This window comes from Typopeltis vanoorti, chromosome 2 (assembly GCF_054136105.1).
Source record: "Typopeltis vanoorti isolate ZY-2024b chromosome 2, IOZ_Tvanoo_1.0, whole genome shotgun sequence".
Taxonomy (NCBI): Eukaryota; Metazoa; Arthropoda; class Arachnida; order Uropygi; family Thelyphonidae; genus Typopeltis; species Typopeltis vanoorti.
In genome coordinates, this window is record NC_143550.1 from 79,582,266 (window position 1) to 79,609,159 (window position 26,894).

General features: G+C 35.1%; 1 protein-coding gene across 10 annotated transcripts in view; it reads left to right on the forward strand.

Moving 5' to 3' along the window:
* PMCA (plasma membrane calcium-transporting ATPase 3) overlaps positions 1 to 26,894 on the forward strand; it is a 1,392,263-nt gene that overhangs the window by 443,115 nt on the left and 922,254 nt on the right. For all 10 annotated transcript variants that reach the window (XM_090412026.1, XM_090412017.1, XM_090412079.1 and 7 more), the window contains one exon: positions 7,951 to 8,151. In XM_090412026.1, the coding sequence (XP_090268152.1) occupies positions 7,951 to 8,151 (201 nt within the window). The remainder of the gene's footprint in view (positions 1 to 7,950; positions 8,152 to 26,894) is intronic.

A 26,894-nucleotide genomic window follows, 5' to 3' on the forward strand; every position in this document is an offset into this window, starting at 1 on the left:
CAGGAGCACAATATTCAGCACTCGAGAATACCAAAGCAAGGACTGTTGTCCGAAGAGTAGAGGCTCTTGAACTCCAAGTAGTGCCACAGAGTCTCTGTAGAATATTATTACGTGTCCTTAGTTTGTATGCCAAATTTGAAAGATGTTGCCTGAAAGTGAGAGAAAAATTAAGTGTGACTCCGAAGTACTTAGGGACTTTATTATATTGAAGTATAGTGTTGTTCAATTCAATTTTTAGTTCCCCATTTGCCAAGTTATTATTTAGATGAAAACAGGATATTACTATTTTGCTCTTATTGAAACAGAGTCTCCATCTGTTAAAATATTCATCCAGTATAGATTTGTCAGTTTTTAGACTCTCTTCTGTATGACTTATACATTTATGCTGTATAGTTATTGCTTTATTGTCGGCATAACATAGTTTCCTTGATGTAGTGACAGGAAGATCGGGTATATACAGATTATATAATAAGGGAGATAAAACAGATCCCTGTGGCAATCCATTATTTAACTTCCTTTTGCTGCTAGTTTTATTACCTATAGCCACTATAAATATTCTATCTCTTAGCATATTGTTAATGATATGGGCTATTGTTTTACATGGGATAATTTTATATAATTTATATAGAAAGCCTTGTCTCCAGGCAGTGTCGATGGCTGCTGATGATTTTACATTTTTTGAAAACCAGTTTCTATGTGAGTTACTAAAGAGAGAACCTGGTCACAACACCCACGATTTGGTCTGAAGCCAGCTTGTTCTATTGGGATATATTCAAAAAAAAAAATAAATAAAAATAGTGGGACTTATTCTATTATAAGTAAGTTTTTCAAAGAGTTTATAACAACTGAGGAGAGTAATGGGTCGGTAACTTTCGGGTTTATGATTAGGCTTAACAGGCTTTGAAATTGAAAGTATTTTAGCTTTTTTAAAAACAGTGGGACATTTACCAATTGTAAGTATGTCAGAATAGAACTTAGTTAACCATAATTTTGCATTTCTTCCCAGATTAATCAAAAATTCTGGATGAGTGTTCTCAAAAGCAGGAGCCTTATCAGGCTTTAATTCCTTTAAGGCTGCTTCAACTTCTTTCTGCCTAAAAGGATGTGAGAAATTTGAAGTTATAGGTGAAGACTTGTTAAATTCTTTTAATTTTCTCTCAATATATCTTGTATGATTTTTATTGATTGGGGCACGTGATGTGTTAACAATATGTATAACTAGTTGATCTGGGGTGATTCTTGGTTGTTCTTTAATCATTGGAGCACCACCACCTAGTTTCCTAAGAAGTGCAAGTTTTACGGCTGGAATGAGTAAAGTCTATACCTTCAACTGTATTTACCTATTTTTTCCTTCGGGATGTATCCAATTTTTCTAGAAGTTCGTCTGCTGTTTTTGGGTCATTGTTCATTTGATATTCATTATAAAGTAATTCACATTCTTTGCTCCAACCATGTATATAGTTATGCCTAATATCTCTAGGAATACTTTTCTTGGCAGCAAACAGGACTATGCCTATAAATGATTAAAATTACTACTTATTGGTCCAGCTAATACATTTGTCAAGGTCATTTGCATATTTATTCTAGTTAGCCTTTTTAAAATTCCAACATGGAAAAGGCATTGATCTTACAAGTAGAATAGAAATACCAGTGTCAATTAATACCCTCTATGTTGACTGAGGAACATCAGTTAAGACCTTCTCAAATTTTGCATAGGGTGACCTAAATTATTTTTGCTCACAAGACATAAATCAGGTCCGCGCGGTTAGCCTAGTGGCTATGCGCTTCGCAACCATATGCCTGGGGAAGGAGTGTCCTAGGTTCGATTCCCGTCGGTGACATGAGGAGCTGAAGGATCTTCCTCAGCCATAGCCGAGTTAGCCAGTCTTGGGCGTGGACAGCAGGGTGTTTTCCCCAGTTTATTCTGGGGTTTTTCATCCTGCAAAGCGGCCTTGAGAACTCAACACTACAGGCTATAGGATACACCGGGGCATAAGGCTGACCACCTTATCCTGTAAACGGAGTGAGGTCCGATGATCAATGGACCCTCGACACCGCAAGGTAAAAGAGGGTATAAGGAAGATGATGATGATGACATAAATCAGGGTTATAGTCTCTTTTCCAGACTGCAGATCAAAAAAGTGCCTTTGTCTTTGGCATCAAAGACTAAATGAAGATTATTTAGTTTTATCCAATCAACATGTTTTTCACCACATTCGTTGTTTCGAGCATAATTAATAGTTCATGGTGACTATTAAAGTCCCCAATATAAATTGCGGGATGTCCAGCAATAGGAATAATTTTTTCAAGCCAAGATGATCCAGGTGGCTTATAAATATTCATAATTGTAATATCTTGAACTTTTATCACTACTGTATGTATGTTTTCTTCAATATTTTGAGATAGAAGAAAAACTTCTTTAAGACGATTTCACATGTACGATGCTATTCCATATACTTTCTGATAAATTGCCAATAGCAGTGTAACTTTAAATATTGACCTCTTTTAAGTTGTTCAGGATCAGCAGCATGTGTTTCCTGACAGCAATCACATCAACATCGCTGGTTAACAATAATTTCGATAAATAATTGCATTTAGCTTTGCTAATAGATTCAATATTTAATTAATAAATACATAGTGTAGGCCAGTGTTTCTAAATTCTGGTTTCTGCAAGTCACTATATTCAGTAGGCATGAAATTGGCCAGGAGATCCTTGGGATGAACTGTCTGCCTATCACTGTTGCTCATTTAGCACCACCCATTGGACTCATATAGCTTAAGGATTGCTATGGACATAAGCAACAATGTCCCCCTTTATTGTTATAAATCCTTTATAAAAACATGGTTCATTGCTGTCAGGCCTTCTGTTTGAGGATATCACATGATATACTGATGTTATAGAACCACAACATGTTGAGCATGTGTGGTCTTACACAAATTTGGTGTTAGGTATCTCAGAGACATACAAAATTTGGAAAGTTTTGAAATTATATGAACCATTTCAGTTTGTTTCTGTTTAATCATTTTTCATGGCAAAGTTATATGTTGAAGTACATAAAAGTGATTATAGACTCAGGTATTGTTTTACTGCATTTTTTTCTGATAATTCCATACATAAGCGATTGGTCAGTTTATAGTAAAGTCATACCCCAACTTATGCGAATCCGGAGTTATGTGGTTTCATATATGTACGTATTCCCATCTGCTTTAGGCCTCACCACTAGTCATATCTTTCCAGCGCCAGTTTCATTCGCCAGTGTCGCACATGCTGTAAACAAGCACTGATGTGTTTCGCGCGTTCTCCATTCATACACGATTTTTATAGTCTACAAACCTTGCGATTGTTTAATGTTATGTTCTTGATAAAAATTTTATCACAAGGTGGGAAGTCAGTTGAATAAATTCATTTGGAATAAGAGAGAAATTAGTCAGAACACTAAATTAGCTGTATACAAGACAGTGTTCAAACCAGTTTTAACTTATGGATCTGAGAGCTGGGTCAGAAGTAAAACACTTGACCAAAGACTAGAGACCACAGATATGAGAGTCCTGAGAAAGATTATAGGCGTGAACAGATGGCATCAATGGCAATATCATATTAAAAACGAGGATATTAGGAAAGAACTTGACATTGTCAGCATCCAGGAATGCATTAGCAGAGCTAATCTCAGGTGGTATGGTCACTTAAACAGAATGGGCGAAGAAAGATTAGCAAAACAAGTGTTCTCTGTCAGGTTGGCAGCAAAACGACCCAGAGGAAGACCAAGATATAGGTGGATTGATACAGTACAAAGTGCCTTAGACGATAGAAATATAAAATCTGATAATGTTGGAGTCTTGACAAGTAACAGACTGATTTGGAGGAAAATTGTAGATAGGAAATTAATAATGATGTAATTTTTTTCATGTAGTACTATCATATCCTGTACACCCCTTGAGGGTACATGGCAGGAATTTGATGATGATGAAAAAATAATAATGTCGTCCAAAGGAAGCAAGTCCGATTCTTCTACAGCTAGCAAGAAAAGAAAAACATTGACTTTGGAAACAAAACTCGACATTATTAAGGATTTTGAAGACGGAATGAAAATTTGTGAGCTAGCAAAGAAGTTTGATCTACAGGATTCCACAGTAAGAACAATCATAAAAGAAAGGTTTACAGATTTTGGAGGACACAGACGAGGAACGAATTGTAGCCACAAGGTAAGGAATAAAAAAATCATTAGATTGCTATGAAGAAATTTTGCGTGACAAGAAAAACACATTATGCCGTCAGACGAATCTATTAGATTTTATGAAACCATTGACATCGGAATAACTTTCTTTTTTTTTATGTACGAAAAACTACAATTATGATTATATTAAAAAATATAGGTGTTTTTGCAAACCTTTGGTTCTAATTAACTAATATTTGTATGTATGCAAAATTGTACCAGAGTTACGCGGATTCGACTTGCACGCTTTTTGTTGATCCCACCTACTGCATAACTTCGGAGTATGACTGTATATTAATTTGGATGGGTAGAAAGTTGAGGAGAAAGTGAAATTGAATATTGAATTTGAAGACCTTTGTATTATCCTTTCCCATTCAAGTACTGTCTCCTATCCTGGAGGTTTACTACCATGATGTGACTCATGGATAACAATGGGCATAATGGCATGTGGTGGGTACTCAGAAGAGGCAAACTAGCCCCGTGAACGGATTTACAGCTATGAATACCTACAACGTGTTCAATTCCTGTCATGGATGGGAATCTATCGAACTCAGGTCTTTCTGACTAAAGAGCTTTGTCTATACTGACTGAGCTACGGAGGCTCTTTAACATAAAATATTGAAGTGTGAATTACCTAAGCACTATACAGTTTTATAAATGAAGAAGAGGAATGGAGAGTAATATCATTTATCTGCAAAACTATAAAGAGATCATTGATATATAGGAGGAAGAGTGTAGGTGAAAGCATATCTGATGAAAGGAAATCATCTGCCATGTCTCACAATGAAAAACTGGAGAGGATGCTTGCAATCCATTTACAAATGGTAGAAGAAATACCATAAGATGTGGCTTGGTATGCTACAAAGCCAGATCCAATCAAATGTCTAAATATCAAGAGGAATATTTCAATTTTTCCAAACTTTTCAATGGATTGTGTCCAAAGTTGAGTAAAGTTAGTTAGGGATACTGACCAAGTCACTAATTGAATTTGCGAGTATCCCAGTAATAAAGAAGTTGGCTGTTGATGACCTTTTCCATTATTTTTTTATGGGTATTGAAGTCAGGGGAAAATAGGATGATATTTTGATGTTGACTTTTATCTCCCTTGTTTTGGGGAACAGGCTAGATAATGGTCTGCTTTCATGCTATTGGATAGATCAAGCTTTTAGTACAACTAGAAGAATACTATCAGGGCCAGGAGACATGTTACTATCAAGGCTGTTCAATATTTGTCTGATGATGGAGAATACTATCAGTACTTCATGGAATATGGGAGGAGATCTGCCTTGATCATCTAAACAAGAATTGAAGAAAAAAAAAAAAAAACCTGATGCCAAGAAGTCTGCCTTTGTAACATGCATGTTACTATTGTCCCATGAGAATGTGAGAGAAGTGGAAAAATAGAAAGGCTGAAGTTGTATCCCACAGCTTTTGGTGAGAGACCAGAGGGCTCAAATTCACCAAGCTTACCTCTGGCTGAAATAAAGAAGAATAGAGACTACTGTCATCCACAAAGCTCTGACAGTATGTGCCATTTTAGCAAGAGATAAGCTTAATGCATTTTATCCTTAGAAAGTATTCCTCGGATGATTTATTTTTATTTGGCTCCCACCCACAAAAGGTTTTTATTGTAAACCTACAGTACATCCATGCTGGGGGTGGGCTAAGAATTGTTTTGCTACTTTTATTAATTCTATATATATATATATATATATATTTTTTTTTTTTTTTGAAATGTATTTTTTACATAGGTCAGTCTCTAGAGACCACACATCATGGAACTTTTTAAAGCTACTGATCTCAAGTGAGCAGGGTGGTGGTCTCACACTGGGTGATAAAATTCATCTTCTGCCCAAAGACGTTCACAAACATTCATGTTTACAGTGATTGAAAGTGGATATGCAAACCAGCCTGGCAATAGAGCTCTAGTTAGTGTTTCTTCCTAGTAGGGAGGGTATGTTTTTTACTCAGCCCAATATGGCTTGAATGCATTGGAAATGTTTTAAGCACGTTGCGACATCCAGCACATGAGGATCCATTTCCCCCATTGAAAAGGAAAGTAATAATTGTCTGCTTTTCTATGATGACCTTCTCACCCTAAAATTTTTTTAGGCAATGCTCTCCCCCCCCCCCATACACACAATGATCTGTAAATTTGTTGCCACCCCTTACATATGGATATACCTCTGATATATAGATTTAACTTCCTTTAATCATACCAAAACTCTGCTATTCTTATCTTCTCACCAGAGGATCTTTTCCATTATCAGTGTCTATAGCATTTCTCTTTTGAAAGACACACACTTTGGAGAAATGGAAAGGACAGAGCCAGTACCTATCTTCACTCATTCTTAAGAGATTTGACATACAGATTTCCAGATCATCCTAGTGTCTATAGCATTCCTGATCATGCCATTGACAAACCAGATCCATTGGGAAGAGGGGGGGGAGGGATCACCCTATTATTCTCCTGTTGATTGCATGCAGTCTGTGTTGTTTGCCTTCCTACCAGTCTGTCAGCATACACTTATGTAGGATATGTCTTTGTGCTCATGAAGATGCTTTGGTGACCAAGGTGAAGTATTGGTCTTATAATTTAACAACTGAATAAAGTTGTTAATTATTATTATTATTGTCACGGCATAAATACCAGACTTAGATTTGTTTTGTCAGTCCATATATCTGTCTATATGCAAGAAATAACTTGGCTCCTGCTAGATGAAGTTGATGAAATTTTATCATTCTGAATCCTTATATAATTTATGCCATGTCTGATTTCATTTGAATTAGTTTGCCTGTTCAAATTATGATGAATTGTTCCAAAATTATACAAAACAATTATTCCCCTTTAACTTGATGGAATTAAAGTAAGTAATTTGTATTTAGGGCATGTGCTGAAATGTGTTAAATCCAACTAATGGTTACATTTGGGTCCATTTTTGTTGGCAGATTCTCTAATATATACATTTCAATCCAAGAGACATTTTTTGGAACCTGCCACAGCTTTTTAAAATTCCCCATTGTTAAAAAAAATAATATTAGCATGCTGTTCATTGACTATATCACTTGGGACTGTAGGATATTCAGTCTGTTATTTGCATTTTCTTTTGTTTGTCTACATGTCCATGTGTATATTATTTTTATCCCTGTGAGAATGATTTGTTTGCCAAAGTGAATTGTTGACTTTAAATATATTTGGTTAACTGTTATTCAAGGTGAGAGTAAGAAAAGGGGGAAATGGAAGGATGGGCATACTTCTTACAGAAGTGGTGCAGAATTGCAAGATTTTCTGGAGAATGAAAATGCTACAGATGTGATCTTTAAATGTTTGCTCAAGTAGCAAAATCTGATCTCATCAAAGGATCTGGTTATCAGAGAGAGGTAAATTATTGCTTCGAAACCATTTTAACTAAGGAATGATGTTTTTTATAACATGTTGCAAAATATGTTGAAGTTTATGTAATGATTATGATCATCACTGTATCAGTTGAAATGTTGTTGCGATATGTTTGATTAAATTGGAGTATTATCAGCCTCTCATTATTCATCATGTACTACAAACCGTTTGCTGACCTGACTTGTTATTGCATGACTAATAAATACTAAGATGATGGATTTGAGTATGAGCTTGATATATGGATTGGCTATTATATGAGTTACTGTATTTGAATACTCTAAGTATATGATATAAAAAATTGTATTGTTATCCTTTTTATTTATTTATTTATTTTTCCAGGTTTAAGTGGTTCCACAGCAGATCTAGAACACCGTAAAGAGACGTTTGGTCCCAATCTCATTCCACCCAAGCCCCCCAAAACATTTTTGCAGCTAGTGTGGGAAGCTCTTCAAGATGTTACCCTTATCATTTTGGAGGTAGCTGCAATTGTGTCCTTGGGTCTTGCCTTTTATCAGCCTCCTGAAAGTGAAGAAACTGGTGGTAAAATGTTTGCTCCATCTGCTGTTTCATAATTATTTAACCCAAGAATAACTAATAGGTTATTTTGGTCTGAGTTTTATACTGATTTTTTTTCACTTTTCTGTCAATATATATATATATATATATATATATATATATATATATATATATTTCAAATTTAAGGGTAAAATTAGAGTGGCTAATATCAGAATTTTGAATTCATGAAGATTTTGAGAAATAAGGAGGTGGTGGAGTAGCTTCAGTGAAATCATAAACTATAGACTAGATTAGGATGATAAGGGAAGATAAATTATATTTTTATCTTTCCCGTCTGTTGTAAGAGGAAAGGAGCAGTAAGAGTTTACAAACTGTTGCAAACCAATATTAGATAGCAAAATGAAATGTTATTCTGTATTCTTTATTCTTTTATATATATATATATATATATATATTTATCCCACACACACGAGTAGTACAAGAACCTATAGCACATACATCAGTGCTGTGCATGTGAAATGCCAATGAGTGTTGAGAAAGAAACCTATTGACATTCTTCTTAAAGAGCTGTAGGTTGAAATTATTGGGAAACACATCATGAGGAAGACTGTTCCAGAGGACAGAGGTTGATGGAATAAATGAGGAAGAAGAGAAGCAGGTTCAATGAGTTTGTAGTTGTACTGTAAAGGGATGTTGGGGAGCAGCTGCTCTTGTTTTAACAGGGTAAATAGAAAGTGGAGGAATGATGTTTGCCAAATCACAGGAGCAGTGACCATAGAAGTATCTGTAGAAGAGACACAGAGCTGAACATTGTAACTCAGATAGAGGTTGAAGTGAGCCTGTGAGAAAAGGATTATCCATGAGTTGAATTTCTCTCTTCAAGATAGCATCAAGAATTTTTAACAATATTTTAGCTGCACTACCCCCAAATGTGTGTGTGTGTGCAGTATTTTAAGGATGGACATATTTGGAATTTATATAGGGTTAATAGCTGGGCGGATGTAAAATAGCTTCTTGAGCAAAAAAGAATGTGTAGTTTTTAGAAACTGAGGAAGCTATTGATGTGATGTGTTTGTGTCATGAATTGATTTAAGTGTTTTTGTGCCAAGAGGTGGGAGGTAAATGTCAGTCCAAGAAGGGAGGGTTCATCCTGTTTAGTGATGTGTGTGTATTACTCGGAAAGTGAGCTGAGATCACTTTTGCAAGAGAAAAGGCAGGGCTGTAGTTTGGCAGCATTGAAGGTGACTAGGTTATCCTTGTCCCACTGAAGGATGGTATGGAGATCAGTGTTTATGGCACTGGTTGCAGATGATCTTAATGTAAGGGATGTCTGGGAACTAGATGATTTGTCAAAGGGGTAGAATGAGTGAAGAGTGCTATCGTCAGCAAAGCGATGGATAGGATTTGTAGTGGTTGAGAGTTGGTCATTTACGTAATGTGTATAACTTAGATACATAATTTCTAAACATCATGCATACTAATATATCACTATTTGTATTATTATTGTGCATGAGTTTTCTTGAGATGCTATAAATAGTTTTTAAACTAAACTTTTAATCACTTTTGGATTAAACTGAAGACTAAAGATTGCAGATAAATGATCAGATGATAGAGATGCTACTTGAAAACTTTTGGGGACGTGATAATATCAGAAGTGTTAATAGTTCCTTCAGATAATCCTAAAAGCACTCATCTGAAAATCGAAATGCATAAGAAACATGAGAAAGAAAATGGGAAGAGGTTCTAAAGGACTGTATAAAATATGACAGTTTGTGATATTTGAAAGCAGAAAGATAAACTGCTTCATATTAGCAGAAAACAATTTTATAAAAGAAATGACTTCATATGTTATTTATTGCTTCTACTGCATTCTGTTTCTTGTAAACATGTCACTATTATTGGCTATGGATTATATAAATGATATCAGACCCACCAAGGCCTTCTGAACTAGTGTTTAGGCCTGACCTTGTTATGGCACATTATTGGTTATCCACGTAGATACTGAATAAATGGCAATTTGGGAATTAGCCAACCAGGTGTATTCTGTGTTGGATTAAACCACAAATTAAAATTAAATTATAGTATGATGAAATGTTCTCTGGTTAAACAAGAACTCTGCTGTTTTTGTGAGGGGAAACAGTGAAACGTTTACTGGAATGAATTGACATGTACCAGTAGTTCAAAATCAGCAAAACTAAAGAGTGGCATTGTTCATATAAGAAACATCAAATGAAGAGAAGTGAATTTAACAGAGGAATTAGAGAAGTGCATGTTAATGTAATTGGCATGCCTGAATCAAAGAAGACTAAAACAGGCAAGATGCTGTTGAATAATAAGTATGACATGTCATTTATGGGCGGTAGTGCACAGGGAAAGAAATGAGTAGCAATAGTATTCAGCACTAAACAAGAAAAACTTGTAATATCAAGTTAAGTGATATAGGCAAATTTCAAAATAGGGAAAATGAACAGTGAGACTTATTTGTGTCTGGTTTCCAAAAACTGGCTCCCTTGTGGAATTTTTTGAGTTACTAGGGAGGGGAAATGACATAAAGGAAAGGGAGTTCTTGTTGAAGATTTGAATAGCAGAGTAGTAAATGAGCAATAGATACATAAAAATGCTTTGGAAATATTTGAAGTAAAGAACAAAGGGAACAATAATGGTATATACTTGCTGAATTTCTATTCAGGACATGTACTATTATTTCCAAACCCTTGTTGCAATATGAAAATATATACCTAAATTCACACAAAGAGAACAGAAGAAATATGAGAAGTGTTATTGACTCATTTTTGTAGATCACATTGATTCAGAATATAAGAATGTACAGGAGAGATTTGAAATTTTGAGATGTGTAGACTGACATATATATATGCAGATATTATGTTTGAAAACCAGAAACAAACTTTGGAAGATCAGTATCAAATGAACATAACATTAATTAAACAATGTTATGTTCGATCAGTGAACATAACATTGATTGATTAAATTACACGTGGAGACTTTTTGTTTGCAAGGATAGAAAAATCTAAACTTCATGGCAGACTGAAATTAAAGTGGCAGTTTCAGGTAATTAAAGTTCCAGGAACAGAAGAAATCATAACATAGATTCCTGGATAGTGAGTCGGTGGGTGCTCTCAAATAATAAAGAGAAAAATGTAATGCAACTTTAATGTAAAAAAACACAAACTGCAGATATCCTAGATATCTGGAGTATTAACTTATCAAGTTTGTTAAGACAAAAAATTGCTGAAGAGAAATTTGGGAAGAACAAGCTGGTTTAGGACAGATAAGGGTTTTGAGGATCAGATTTTTTACTTTATGAGCAATAGCTGTGAAATAATAGGAATATAATAAGTGTTATCCATTATGACAAACTATTTCTGTGGTCCTTATAATTTTTCTATACTGAGTGTCAATTGTAAATTCTCTTAAGATCTTCACACTGTTGATCTCAGTTAAATAACTGATGCAACAAATTTGGTAAAAGCAAAGAAAAGTCAACTATGAAAATAGGCTGAAATATGGAAAACTTCAGCTATAGTATGTTATTATTGATATCTTCACAGTGGTATTTGGAATTTGAAACAGGAATTAATTACCATCTTTATTTGAGCAGATTAAATTTGAATATCATGTTGAAAACAAAAGTGTGTAAGAAGGGTTTAAAAGAATCAAAGTCAATCAGGAATTGTAGACCTAAATATATAATTATTATTTAAGAAAAAAATAAAAGTGTTTGAAATCAAGAATCAAACCTTAGAAATTCAGCAGGAGAACTGATGAACACATTGATTCATTCAGCTGAGAAGCATGTGGTGAAGTTTTCTGAAAGGATAAGAGAGTCAGAACTCCATGGTGGACTCAGGAAATTAAAGAGGAAGCCATGGAAAAGAAGAAAGCATATCAAAAGTTCCTAGGCAGTAGGTAAGAATATGTTCTGAGTGAATATAGAGAAACATATAAGAAAGCAAATCACTATGTAATAGTACCTAAACAAAAGTCATGGGAAGATGCTGGTAAGGAAATAGAAAAAAGGGCATGAAATTAACTCTAGGCTGTTGAAAAGGCTTAGAAATGGAGGAAGGAGTACAGTAAAAGGAATTAAACGTGCTAAAGGTGATCTGAAAATTGAAGATAAGGATATTATATACATCTGGAATAATTACACTGAAACACTGCTAAATGAAAAAAAAAGTGACAGAATGGTGATCGAAAATATTCAAGAGGAATGCAATCAGGTGTACATATCAGTGAAATTCTCAGATATGAGTATTTGAGATATATAAAAGTTTTACAGTTGTTGCATTGGATAAATTAGAAGTTTGAATTCCGGATGACTGGATTACAGCTCTCATAGTATGTACTCATCTTTAAAGAGGGATATAAAACTGATGAGAATTACAGAGGAATTTCTTTAATGAGTGTTCCAGGTAAGATTTATGCAAAGCATACTTGATAAGAGGCTAAGAAAAATTTTGAATATAACAACTCTGTAATTAAGTTTTGTATAAAAGAAAAGCTTTTGTATAAGAAAAGACATACAAAATGCTACAGTTATATGGTGGAAATAGATATGACTGGTAAGTCAGCTGTTTGTATTGAAGGAGGAACATGGTTTGATATAAAATCACGTGTGACATAGGGCAGTGCTTCCCAAACTTATGTATGTAAAGGCCCCCTTGGAAAAATTAAAATATTTCATGGCCCCATCGAGAAAAAAAAATCGTAATACAGACATATATTATTATAATATTTATTGTGTTTATATTCAATACAAAACATACACAGCGAATAATGCAAAAATCAAATGCAAATATTACATTTTTAGCATCTTACATACACATTTGACATGGCACACTTAGTCTTAAAACATTTTAAATTTGTTTTCATTATTTCACGGCCCCCTCAACAAAACTCACGGTCCCCAATGGGGCTGTGGCCCACAGTTTGGGAAGTGCTGACATAGGGTAGACACTATCACCACTGTTATTTATCATCTGTATGGATCACGTTATGAATGAAAGTAGAGCATAAACTTGATACGAAAGTTGAAATATGAAAATATTCCCCTTTATGCAGATGATGATATATTCCTAAATAAATCCAGTACAGCCATGCAGGATTCGTTAACTAAAGTGAATACCCACAGTAACAAATTTAGCATGGAAATCAGCAATAAAATGACAGACAGTTTAAATACAATTAATAAGAATTGAGAACATTTAAAATATTTCAGGTAAAATGGAAACACTGTTTAGTGAAGATAGCAAAATAAATTTGGAAATAGATAATAGAATAGCCAAAGCTATTTTATAGGAATGTTCATGGGGACTGCTTCCATGAACTTCCCACTACCACCATTCCTCTACTTTGCTCTAATTACTACTGACTGCTCAGCATCCAATTCATCTCAACTTATTGCATCTCTCATTCCATCTACCTCTGTTTTTTGCAATAGTTTTCAGTATATAAAGGAACAGATTTCCAGGAATGAGTAAACAAAAATTTAAAGAAGACCCACAAATTTATACACTTATTATGAGCATTTCTTTCTCTGACATTAAGTATTGATAAGCACCTAAGAAAGGTTTAATAGTTAATTAATTTTATTTTATTTATTTTATTTTTTATTTTTTTTTATGACTATAAAGCTCTTATAGATTTTGCAAAGTGTAGGTGCTGTCACTGACAAACATGGCAAACATCAGGGCATTTCTTGTATGGAATAGTACCACTCAGGCAGATGGAACTTGAATTTACTTGTTGACCTTTGGGGATTCTTAATCAAAGATAGAATTGATGCCAGCATAAGTGGAAGGCTTTAGTGCAGATGAATTGCTTTAAAATGTGTTATAGGTTCATGTGAAATTCAATTAATAAAGTTTTTTTTTTATTTATTAATTCACAGAACATAAGTGAAAGCTGAAGATGTTTGTTAAATATATCTTTTGCATTGATGACTATAACTAACCATATAACTAACTATAAACTGTGTACATCTGCTGAAGAATATTTAGAAAGTTCAGTTCCAGTCCCAATCTCCCACTCACCAAGTACAACTCTGAAGCTTTCTTGATCAGAAAAATTAATGATTGTTTCTCAGATTTTAATAGCTATTGCCGGCAAAGGTTGGTCGATTGGTAGAGCCTCTGCTACTAATGGCTCAGTTAAGTAAGTTTGAGCATAGTTAGTATTTGGAAGGGGACCAATTGTTCGATGCTGTTGGCACGCTCTCCCTCGATGAGTCTTTAGACTCCTTGGAGGTGTCAAATAATGATAATGATAATAATTAAACACTTTACACACAACCTGGCACAATAATTTCATCGTTTTCATACATTTATAAGACATCATGTAACTGAAACTTCAGATGGTGATCAGAATCATATAGTCTGACCTTCATGTAACATCAGATGAGCAGGTACACCAAATTATACTTCACGTGATTACTTTAAATGCACAACACTAGTTAAGAGAAAGCAAATGCTAAATTACATGGGTGCAGAACCACACCTGGTTTTGTACCCATATTATTTAGCATGGGTTAGTAGCTATACAGTGCCTGCTCTTGCTTTCATGGTATCATGATCATTATATCTGAATAAAGTATGATATTTTAAGGATATTTGTGACATAAAGATTGAATAATATAAGCACATAAACACAAGAAAGATATTTAATTAGCCAAATATTTCGGTCTGAAAACTGAAGATGGTCTGCAATTTTCAGACCAAAATATTTGGCTAATTGAATATCTTTCTTGTGTTTACGTGCTTATATTATTCAATCTGAATAAAGTAGTTATCACTGCAATATTGTAAAGGAGGATACACTACCTTCCTCGACACACCCACCTATTTAAATATTGGAAAAGTACTTAAATGAAGTCTGAGCATATATAGTCCTATAAAAATTCATGGAATGTAAGCAAATATAAAAATAGCTTAACTTCACAGAAATTAATAGTGTGTTTTCCTGCCTTTTGCTGTGATAACTGCTGAATTATAGTAGACGTCTGCTAATTTATATAAAAGTTGGTGTTAATTTGTTCCATTCATCTTCTAAAGAATTAGTAATTTTTTTTAAAGTAAAAGTAATAAAAATATAACCAACAAATTTTGCTGTCCAAATATCTGGTAGCTTTGTAATGATTGGTGGTTTAAAAAATTAATATAAAATGCTATGAAGATTGCTGTAATGAAATGTAATAAAAGAACCATTAAAAATATAAACTGGAGTAAATTCAATGTTATATTTGCTATTCAGCTTTCTCACATTGCTTTCCAGGATATGTTAGAATAACTGATGTCACTATTAGATCTTCGAATACTTCAGATATCAATCATTATCATCCAATTCCTGACATGTACCCTCAAGGGGTGTACAGGATATGATAGTACTACATGAAAAATTTACATCATTACTAACTTCCTATCTACAATTTTCCTACAAATCAGTCTATTACTTGTCAAGACTCCAATATTATCATTATTAGATCTTATATTTCTATCGTCTAAGGCACATTGTACCGTATCTATCCACCTATATCTTGGTCTTCCTCTGGGTCGTTTTCCTGCCAACCTGGCAGAGAACACTTGTTTTGCTAATCTTTCCTCACCCATTCTGTTTAAGTGACCATACCACCTGAGATTAGCTCTGTTAACGCATTCCTGGATGCCGACAATGTCAAGTTCTCTCCTAATATCCTCATTTTTAATATGATATTGCCATTGATGCCATCTGTTCATGCCTCTAATCTTTCTCAGGACTCATATCTGCAGTCTCTAGTCTTTGATCAAGAGTTTTACTTTTGACCCAGCTCTCAGATCCATAAGTTAAAATTGGTTTGAACACTGTCTTGTATACAGCTAATTTAGTGTTCCGACTAATTTCTCTCTCATTCCATATGAATTTATTCAATTGACTTCCTACCATACTAGCTTTGTTGATTCTGTTGTCTATTTCCATATTTAATTTACCATCTTCAGTAAAAATCGTGCCTAAGTAGCTGAAATGTTTTACTTGTTCCACAGGTTATTCGTTCACAACACAGTTGACATTTTCAACAATTCTACCGTTTTTATTGTCTTTGTCTTTTTAATGCTGACCTTCATACCATATCTATTACAACAGTTATTCAATTTAGTCATGGACTCTTGCAAACTTGTAGTGGATTTATTTAGAAGTATAACATCGTCCACATAAAGCAAAGAGCTGACATTAACATCTCCAATTCTAATATCATGTTTAATACCACTTTCCTTCATAATGTGATCCATATAGATAATGAATAACAGAGGGGATAATGTACATCCTTGTCTCACACCAGATTTAACATCAAACCATCTTGCTGTACTTCCTTCAATTCCAACTGCCGACTTACAACTCAAATAAAGACTAAGTATTGCTTGATATAATGCCCCATTGACACCATATAACTGTAGTGTATTGAATAGCTTCTTTCTTTGCACCTTGTCCTATGCCTTTTCCAAATCGACAAAACTTAAATACAGATCTTTGTTATATTCCCATGCTTTCTCAGCTGTTTGTCGTAAAGTGAAGATCTGATCCTGACAGCCTCTATTTGGCCTGAATCCAGCTTGTTCTTCACCAAGCTTTTCTTCCACAATTCTTCTCAACCGTTTCTCAAGTATACTTGCATAGATCTTGCCAGGAACATTCAGGAGGGAAATACCTCTGTAATTCTCACATTCAGTTTTATTTCCCCTTTTTATATATGGGTACTATGAGCGCTCTACTCCAATCATTCGGAATTCGTCCCTCTGTCCAGGCTATCTGAACTATGCAGTGCAGCCACTGTAAGACTCTTATACCACCATACTTCAGCATTTCTGGTTGAATATCATCTATTCCTGCTGCCTTTCCACATTTCAAGCCTTGGATGACTTTTTCTACTTCAAGTATGGATATGTATTCCTGACTGTATACGTGTTGAGTGTTTTTTACCACTGTGCTATCACTGCTTGTTTCATTTAGCAATTTTTCGAAGTAATTACTCCATACTTCAAGGATATCTTTTTCTCCTGTTTTCATGTCACCTTTATCATCTCTAACTCCTTTTACAGCATTCTTTCCTCTATTTCTTAGCTTCTTCAACAACCTCCAGAATATCTTACAACCTTCTTGATATTTATTTTCTATGTTCTTGCCGAAGTTCTCCCATGACTTTTGTTTAACTAGTTTTACAGAGTGTTTTGCTTTCTTACATTTGTCTCTGTATTTTCTAAGAGCAAAAGCTGACTTATTTGCCAGGAACTTTTGATATGATTTCTTCTTTTCCTTCACTGCCTATTTAACTTCCTGTGTCCACCATGGAGTCCTGATTTTTCTATCCATGCAGACAGCCTCACCACATGCCTCTCTGGCTGAATCAATCAGGGTTTTCTTCAAGGCTTGCCACTGAATCTCCAGGGTTTGGTTCCTGTTCACAAACTGTTTCATTTTTTCTTCAATAATCTTTGTGTATTTTTGTCTACAGTTCACATCTGAGAGCTGCTCAACTTTCATTTGCTTTAAAACTTTCTTGCATGTTATTTTTTTCAATGTGAAATTCAATTTTATCCTGCCCAAGACCAAATAGTGATCACTTCCAATTTCAAATCCTCTGTACACTCTGGTGTCCTGCACCAGGGAGAAAACATCACTATCAACAATAACATAGTCAATGAGACTTTTCTTATTCCTAGCCTCTTCTCTCCATGTGAATTTGCGCACATTTTTATGTTGGAACATGGTGTTAGTAATAACCAGTCCATGTCCTGAGCAGAAATCCAACAGATATTTGCCATTATTATTAGCTTTGCTCTTTTCTCCAAATTTTCCCAAAATATTTTTGTATGTCTGACAATCATTTCCTACTCTGCTCTTCAGATCCACAACAATGACCAACTTTTCCTTTTTCATTGTGTCAGTTGCTTTTTCTAAAGCATCAAAAAATTCCTCCACTTCTACCTTAGTAGAACCTTCTGTGGGACCATAGGCACAAGTAAGTCTCATTGTCCAGTTCCCCAGTCTCATATTTGCCTACATCACTCTACTTGAGACAGCCTGTCATTCAAGAAGATTAGCCTCGTATTTTGTGTTGAATACTATGGCGACTCCTTTTCCTTGATTGTCATTGCCTGAATATAACATTTTGTATTTACTACTCAGAAAGATCTCACCAGTTTTGTCTTTTTTGTTTCAGTCACCCCTATTATGTCGATCTGGTACTTATCTAATTCCTCAGCTAGCTCCATTTCTTTGCCATCAGACTTCTTATGTTGATAGTACCGATCTTTAACTCTGGTGATGTTGAGTTGGGGTGTGTTTTCAGATTTGTTCCAGTAGCTGACTTTTCGCTGTTCGCCTTGGTTCCCTGGCGAAAACAACGGGGGCCTTGTTTAAACGGGCGAAGCCCCAGCCGGCATGAAATTTTGTCATGTTGTACCATCATTTTTTATTTTGGTTTATCCAATAAGAATACAATTTGGTCAGCTAAATCCCAAATTTCCAGCCCATCCTCGTTCGTTCAGTATCCAGGTAGATACCCAACAGGGTGCACCACGAGAAGGTGAGGATTGGACATTAGGTTAGAAGCCCTGGTCGGTTCTCCGCATTCCTTTAAAGGCTATGTGGAGGCCTCCTCTCAGTTATACAGCTTTGACCCTTAAGCACGCCGATCTCAATTATTTTATCAATAATTAGAACAGTCTAGATCTTTGTATTTGTATTTAGCAATGCACTAGTAGATGACATTCTCTTTCACATTGAAAATTTTTTTCCACTTTGGAAAAACAGTGCAGAGATTATATATCTTCAAAGTTCTCGCTATTTTTTCTAAATGCCCTGGATATAGGGAATTGTAATGGCATATGTTGAAAAGGACGGGAGCACAGATAATTTGTAGATTTTTTTGTCATTGTAACTAGTGGACAGAAAGGTTTGATGAATTAAGGCAAGTTCTGCTGTAAGGGAAGCTTGGGTGGAAAAGAGATCGGAGACTCTGTTGACGAGGTTTTGATGAACTCATATTGTTGAGAAGGGGGATAATGGTGGGGGGTTATGTATGTATCTACCTGTGTGGGTGCGTTTTCTGTAAACTGAGAAAGAATGGGTGGCATTGGGAAGATATGTGATTAGCATATCTAACAAAAGCAAGCTGTTGTTTTTTTCTTTTTCAATAGTAAACCGGATTCTGGGGTGTTGACTGTTGAGGTGGATGAGGAGGAAGGAGTGTAATGTGTCTGAGCCATGTTGCTAAACAGAGAAAATATCATCAGTATATCTTAATGTGGTTAAGATATAGAGAACATCATCAATATATATGTTAACCTGGTTATGATATATTGATGATGTATTCTCTATTCAGCAACATGGCTCAGACACATTAGACTCTTTCCTCCTCCACCTCAACAGTCAATACCCCCAGAATCCAGTTCACTATTGAAAAAAGGAAAAAAATACAACAGCTTACCTTTGTTAGATTCTCTAATCACGTATCTTTCCAGTGACACTCTTTCTTTCTCAGTTTACAGAAAACACACCCACACAAGTAGATACATACTTTCCCACTTCCTTCTGAACAATATGAGATAATCAAAACCTTTGAAGAAATTATATCTCCCTTGCACCTCCTCACATTCCTCTCAACATAAAGACTGCAGTAATTCCATTACTATTCTCTATATCTGGGAGGGACACTTCAGAAAAAATAGCCAGAACTTTGAAGATATATAATCTCTACACCGTTTTCAAACCTCATTTGAAGCTGGCTTCCTTCCCTCTCTTTTCCAGGTGTCTGCAAGGTTTCTTGTTCTTGCCAGTTATCATATTATGGTCAGACTGGTATATCTGCTAACATCTGCCTAGAAGAACACAAAAAAATACATCTTCCACCACTACTGTGATCAATTAGGTCTAGCAGACCATGTCTTGGATATCTTTCCCAAATCAGATGAAAGAAAACCATCATGTTCCATTGCAGCAAATACAAACTTGAAAGACTTTTTATAGAATCTGCAACAGATTTTAAAAACGAGTCTAATCTTAATAAATATCATTATCGTCATCAAATTCCTGCCATGTACCCTCAAGGGGTGTACAGGATATGATAGTACTACATGAAAAATTTACATCATTACTAACTTCCTATCTACAATTTTCCTACAAATCAGTCTGTCACTTGTCAAGACTCCAATATTATCATTATCAGATCTTATATTTTTATCATCTAAGGCACATTGTACCGTATCAATCCACTTATATCTTGGTCATCTTCTGGATCGTTTTCCTACCAACCTGACAGAGAACACTTGTTTTACTAATCTTTCCTCGCTCATTCTGTTTAAGTGACCATTCCACCTGAAATTAGCTCTGTTAACGCATTCCTGGATGCCAACAATGTCAAGTTCTTTCCTAATATCCTCGTTTTTAATATGATATTGCCATTGATGCCATCTGTTCACGCCTCTAATCTTTCTCAGGACTCATATCTGCGGTCTCTAGTCTTTGGTCAAGAGTTTTACTTTTGACCCAGCTCTCAGATCCATAAGTTAAAACTGGTTTGAATACTGTCTTGTATACAGCTAATTTAGTGTTCCGACTAATTTCTCTCTCATTCTATATGAATTTATTCAATTGACTTCCTACCATACTAGCTTTGTTGATTCTGTTGTCTATTTCCATATTTAATTTACCATCTTCAGTAAAAATCGTGCCTAAGTAGCTGAAATGTTTTACTTGTTCCACAGGTTATTCGTTCACAACACAGTTGACATTTTCAACAATTCTACCTATTTTCATTGTCTTTGTCTTTTTAATGCTGACCTTCATACCATATCTATTACAACAGTTATTCAATTTAGTCAGGGACTCTTGCAAACTTGTAGTGGATTTATTTAGAAGTATAACATCGTCCACATAATGCAAAGAGCTGACATTAACATCTCCAATTCTGATATCATGTTTAATTCAACTTTCCTTCATAATGTGATCCATATAGATAATGAATAACAGAGGTGATAATATACATCCTTGTCTCACACCAGATTTAACACCAAACCATCTTCCTGTACTTCCTTCAATTCCAGCTGCCGACTTACAACTCAGATACAGACTAAGCATTGCTTGATATAAGGCCCCATTGACACCATATAACTAGCGTATTGAATAGCTTCTCTCTTGGCACCTTGTCATATGCCTTTTCCAAATCGACAAAACTTAAATACAGATCTTTGTTATATTCCCATGCTTTCTTGACTATTTGTCGTAAAGTGAAGATCTTATCATGACAGCCTCTATTTGGCCTGAATCCAGCTTGTTCTTCAAACTTTCCAACATTTGGGAAACTTTAATTCTTAGGCCTCCTGTCTAACATCAACACCCATAGAGGGTATCCCTCATAGGACTTTAATTCTTATTTATTCTATCTCATTTCTATGTGTTGTTACAATTTTTTAACATTGTATCCCTGATGATATCTCTATGGCTGAGACGAAATACTGAATTTGATTAAACCTGTTGTTTAATTATTTCTCTGTGAGTTGTAAATTATTCCACTAAAGTGTAACATGAACATATTCATCACCTGGAAACATAGTGACCCTGAATTAAATAATTAATCCATTCTTTCGTCATTGAAATTTAAAATTGACTGTGAAATTGAAAATAAATAATCGGTTATCATTTTTAAATGTCTTTATCACAAGAAATATCGGAAGTTCTTATATTTCTAGAAGTACATGATAGTCAGATTTTCCATAGTTTCTGTTGTTAACAGCTCATTTGCTGTATTTTTATTATTAAGCATTTTTGAATAACAAGATGCTGTTTTCACATTTTTAACAATGACAAAGCTGTCAGATATTTGAGTAGCAAAAAACTTCTTCATTACAGTTTATTAGATTTGCATTTGCTATACCAGTAAATCAAGTTATTATTATCAGTGTTTTAATTTTGGTTTCTGCCGGAGATTTTTCCAGATTCAGGTCAAGAGTTATGCAAAGTTCCTATACTGATCTACCCAGACTACATGTTTAGAATCATTATTCCTTATAAATTAAACTATATCATGCTGGTATGTGTAAGGACTGATTCCATAAAATTATTCCATCATGACTGCTGTTCATCAGCAATCAGCCATGAAACCATCATCCTGTTGCACTTACCCTCAGTATTCTCAAAAGTGTTGGGTTGGTGAAGATCATCAACAACAGTCTTTTTCATTACCCATTACTTAATTCATGATCACCAGTGTGGATTCTGCCATTTTTGTTCTACAACTGACCTTCTTGCTACCTTAGCCACCATTTGACACAGGCCATAGAAAGATTTGTAGAAACCTGTGGTCACTCTTAATATGCAAAGGCATTTGATCATCTCCATCATTGAGGCCTTCTGAACAAGCTACCATCGTATGGTCTCCTTCTTGCTCATTGTGACTGGTTTGCCACTTCAGTTTATTTTCTGGTCGTTCTTTGTGCATTATGGTGAAGGAATTACTCTTATCAAATTTCTTTACCAGTGCTGGAGTAGAGTACCCCAGTATTATGTTCTTTCACTCATGTTCTTTGTCATTTACCACAGTGACATTCCCTCTGTGACTTCAGATTCTTTTCATAGTTTTCCTGATGACAGTACTCTCCATTTCTCTTCATTTCAGAAACTCTTCAGTACCCCAAGGATTAAAGCTTCATGATCTGCCATAACCAATGTCTTAACACTGATCACTTCTCAAGTGAAGTTAAGAGAACTTAGAAAATTTCAGTCCCGTCATGTTTCCTACAAGAAAGATCCTAGTTCATTCCTCTTACTTTTGATAATGTTCTGATATCCTTTCAAGGACAGTTTCTCTTTCTTGGGCAAATTTTCACATTCAACTTATCTTGGCATAAACATATTACATCACCTCTAAGTAACAGTATTCTTTTCATTTAGAACACTTCTTCTCTCCTGCTGAACTCCTAACATTTAAAAATCTCAAATCTGATTCACTTTAGGATATTGTTGTCACATTTGGTGTGGTGTACCTAAAGCTTCCCTAAGAATTCTTAATTGTAGGCAGAAGAGGGTGGTCCACCTATTAGGTAACCTCTGTCTTACAAACTACCTCCAGTCACTTTCTGTTGGAGGGCTTCCTCTTGTAATAATATCGCCTTTGTAATAATATCTCCTTTCTATTAATTTTATTGATGATATTATTATTTTAATTTTCTTAAATATTATTTTGCTTATCAGTCGTAATACCGAGTTTGTAGTTGTTGCTTGAGCTAGTTCAATCAGTCTTAATCCTCTATGGCTATAAGTTAATTCCCTCCCTCTCAAGGTCGTAAGTATGCTATTTCTCATGTGTACGTAGTCTAGATTCAGGAAGCACTTCGGGCTGAAACCATTTCCCTTGTCTGTCTTGCTGACTTTTTCTTGCACTGATCTTTAAAAATTTATTTGTTTTTTCGACTGTGCCATTAAAGATCACATAGAGGAATTGTATGTCTTTCCTATACAGAAACATCCAGCTCGACGTGGAAATATCTCTGAAATTTAATTCTAACTCAAGCAATGTTTAAAACTTAATATCAGTCAGTTGTGGCTATTCTATCCTCAGGACACACACGGGTTGTAAATTTTTATGAGACAGTATATTGGTAAGGTAGAATCAGGCAAGCTATTAACAAACAAAACAGTTTATTCATTCTAAGTCGAGGTAGATTTAATTACAAAGATTAAATCTACACATATCAAAATATCTCTCTCTGATTAACTCAGCTAAATAACAATGGATACAAAGTAAAGCATGTGTCTGGTTCTCTGCTCGATTAGATTAGCATTTCTCACTTAATCCCTTTGACAAAAAACAATATACATGCTCATAACAATCAGACATGTGGATAAACATATATACACTCTAACGTAAGTTAACTCAGGCTAAAAACAGAATTAGGCATAACTGAACTTTACAATCATCATCATCATCAAATTCCTGCCATGTACCCTCAAGGGGTGTACAGGATATGACAGTACTACATGAAAAAATTACATCATTACTAACTTCCTATCTACAATTTTCCTCCAAATCAGTCTGTTACTTGTCAAGACTCCAACATTATCAGATCTTATATTTCTATCGTCTAAGGCACTTTGTACCGTATCAATCCACCTATATCTTGGTCTTCCTCTGGGTCGTTTTCCTGCCAACCTTGCAGAGAACACTTGTTTTGCTAATCTTTCCTCTCCCATTCTATTTAAGTGACCATACCATCTGAGATTAGCTCTGTTAACGCATTCCTGGATGCTGACAATGTCAAGTTCTTTCCTAATATCCTCATTTTTAATATGATATTGCCATTGATGCCATCTGTTCACGCCTCTAATCTTTCTCAGGACTCTCATATCTGCGGTCTCTAGTCTTTGGTCAAGTGTTTTACTTCTGACCCAGCTCTCAGATCCATAAGTTAAAATTGGTTTGAACACAGTCTTGTATACAGCTAATTTAGTGTTCCGACTAATTTCTTTCTTATTCCATATGAATTTATTCAATTGACTTCCCACGATACCAGCTTTGCTGATTCTGTTGTCTATTTCTATATTTAGTTTACCATCTTCAGTAAAAATTGTGCCTAAGTAGCTGAAATGTTTTACTTGTTCCACAGGTTCTCCATTCACAACACAGTTGACATTTTCAGTGATTCTGCCTATTTTCATTGTCTTTGTCTTTTTATTGCTGAACTTCATACCATATCTATTACAACAGCTATTCAATTTAGTCAGAGAATCTTGCAGACTTATAGCAGATTTATTTAGAAGTATAACATCATCCGCATAAAGCAAAGAGCTGACATTAACATCTCCAATTTTGATATCAGGTTTAATACCACATTCCTTCATAATGTGATCCATATAGATAATGAATAACAGAGGGGATAATGTACATCCTTGTCTCACACCAGATTTAACATTAAACCATCTTCCTGTACTTCCTTCAATTCTAACTGCTGACTCACAACTCAAATACAGACTAAGTATTTCTTGATATAATGCCCCATTGACACCATATAACTGCAGCGTATTGAATAGCTTCTCTCTTGGCACTTGTCATATGCCTTTTCCAAATCGACAAAACTTAAATACAGATCTTTGTTATATTCCCATGCTTTCTCGACTATTTGTCGTAAAGTGAAGATCTGATCCTGACAGCCTCTATTTAGTGTGAATCCAGCTTGTTCTTCACCAAGCTTTTCTTCCACAATTCTTCTCAACCGTTTCTCAAGTATACTTGCATAGATCTTGCCAGGAACACTCAGTAGGGAAATACCTCTGTAATTCTCACATTCAGTTTTATTTCCCTTTTTATATATGGGTACTATGAGAGCTCTACTCCAATCATCGGGAATTCGTCCCTCTGTCCAGGCTTTCTGAGCTATGCAGTGCAGCCACTGTAAGACTCTTATACCACCATACTTCAGCATTTCTGGTTGAATATCATCTATTCCTGCTGCCTTTCCACATTTCAAGCCTTTGATGGCTTTTTCTACTTCAAGTATGGATATGTATTCCTGACTGCATGCCTGGTCAGTGTTTTTTATCACTGTGCTGTCATCACTGCTTGTTTCATTTAGCAGTTTTTCAAAGTAATTACTCCATACTTCAAGGATATCTTTTTCTCCTGTTTTCATTTCACCTTTATCATCTCTAATTCCTTTTACAGCACTCTTTCCTCCATTCCTAAGCTTCTTCAACAACCTCCAGAATATTTTGCCACCTTCTTGATATTTATTTTCTATATTCTTGCCAAAGTCCTCCCATGACTTTTGTTTAGCTAGTTTTACACACTGTTTAGCTTTCTTACATTTGTCTCTGTATTCTGTAAGAGTAAAAGCTGACTTATTTGCCAGGAACTTTTGATATGCTTTCTTCTTTTCCTTCACTGCCTCTTTAACTTCCTGTGTCCACCAGGGAGTTCTGATTTTTTTATCTTTGCACACAACCTCACCACATATCTCTCTGGCAGAATCAATCAATGTTTCCTTTAGAGTTTGCCACTGAATCTCCAAGGTTTGATTCCTGTTCTCAAACTCTTTCATTTTCTTTTCAATAATATTTCTGTATTTTAGTCTACAGTTCACATCTGAGAGCTGCTCAACTTTTATTCGCTTTAAAACTTTCTTACATGTTATTCTTTTCAATATGAAATTCAATTTTATCCTGCTCAAGACTAAATAGTGATCACTTCCAATTTCAAATCCTCTGTACACTCTGGTGTCCTGCACCAGGGAGAAAACATCACTATCAACAATAACATAGTCAATGAGACTTTTCTTATTCCTAGCCTCTTCTCTCCATGTGAATTTGCGCACATTTTTATGTTGGAACATGGTGTTAGTAATAACCAGTCCATGTCCTGAGCAGAAATCCAACAGATATTTGCCATTATTATTAGCTTTGCTCTTTTCTCCAAATTTTCCCAAAATATTTTTGTATGTCTCACAATTATTTCCTACTCTACTATTTAGATCCCCAACAAGGACCAACTTTTCCTTTTTCATTGTGTCAGTTGCTTTTTCTAAAGCCTCAAAAAATTCCTCCACTTCTACCTTAGTAGAACCTTCTGTGGGACCATAGGCACAAATAAGTCTTATTGTCCAGTTCCCCATTCTCATATTTGCCCACATTACTCTACTTGAGACTGACTGCCATTCAAGAAGATTAGCCTTGTATTTTGTGTTGAATACTATGGCTACTCCTTCTTTTCCTTGATTGTTATTGCC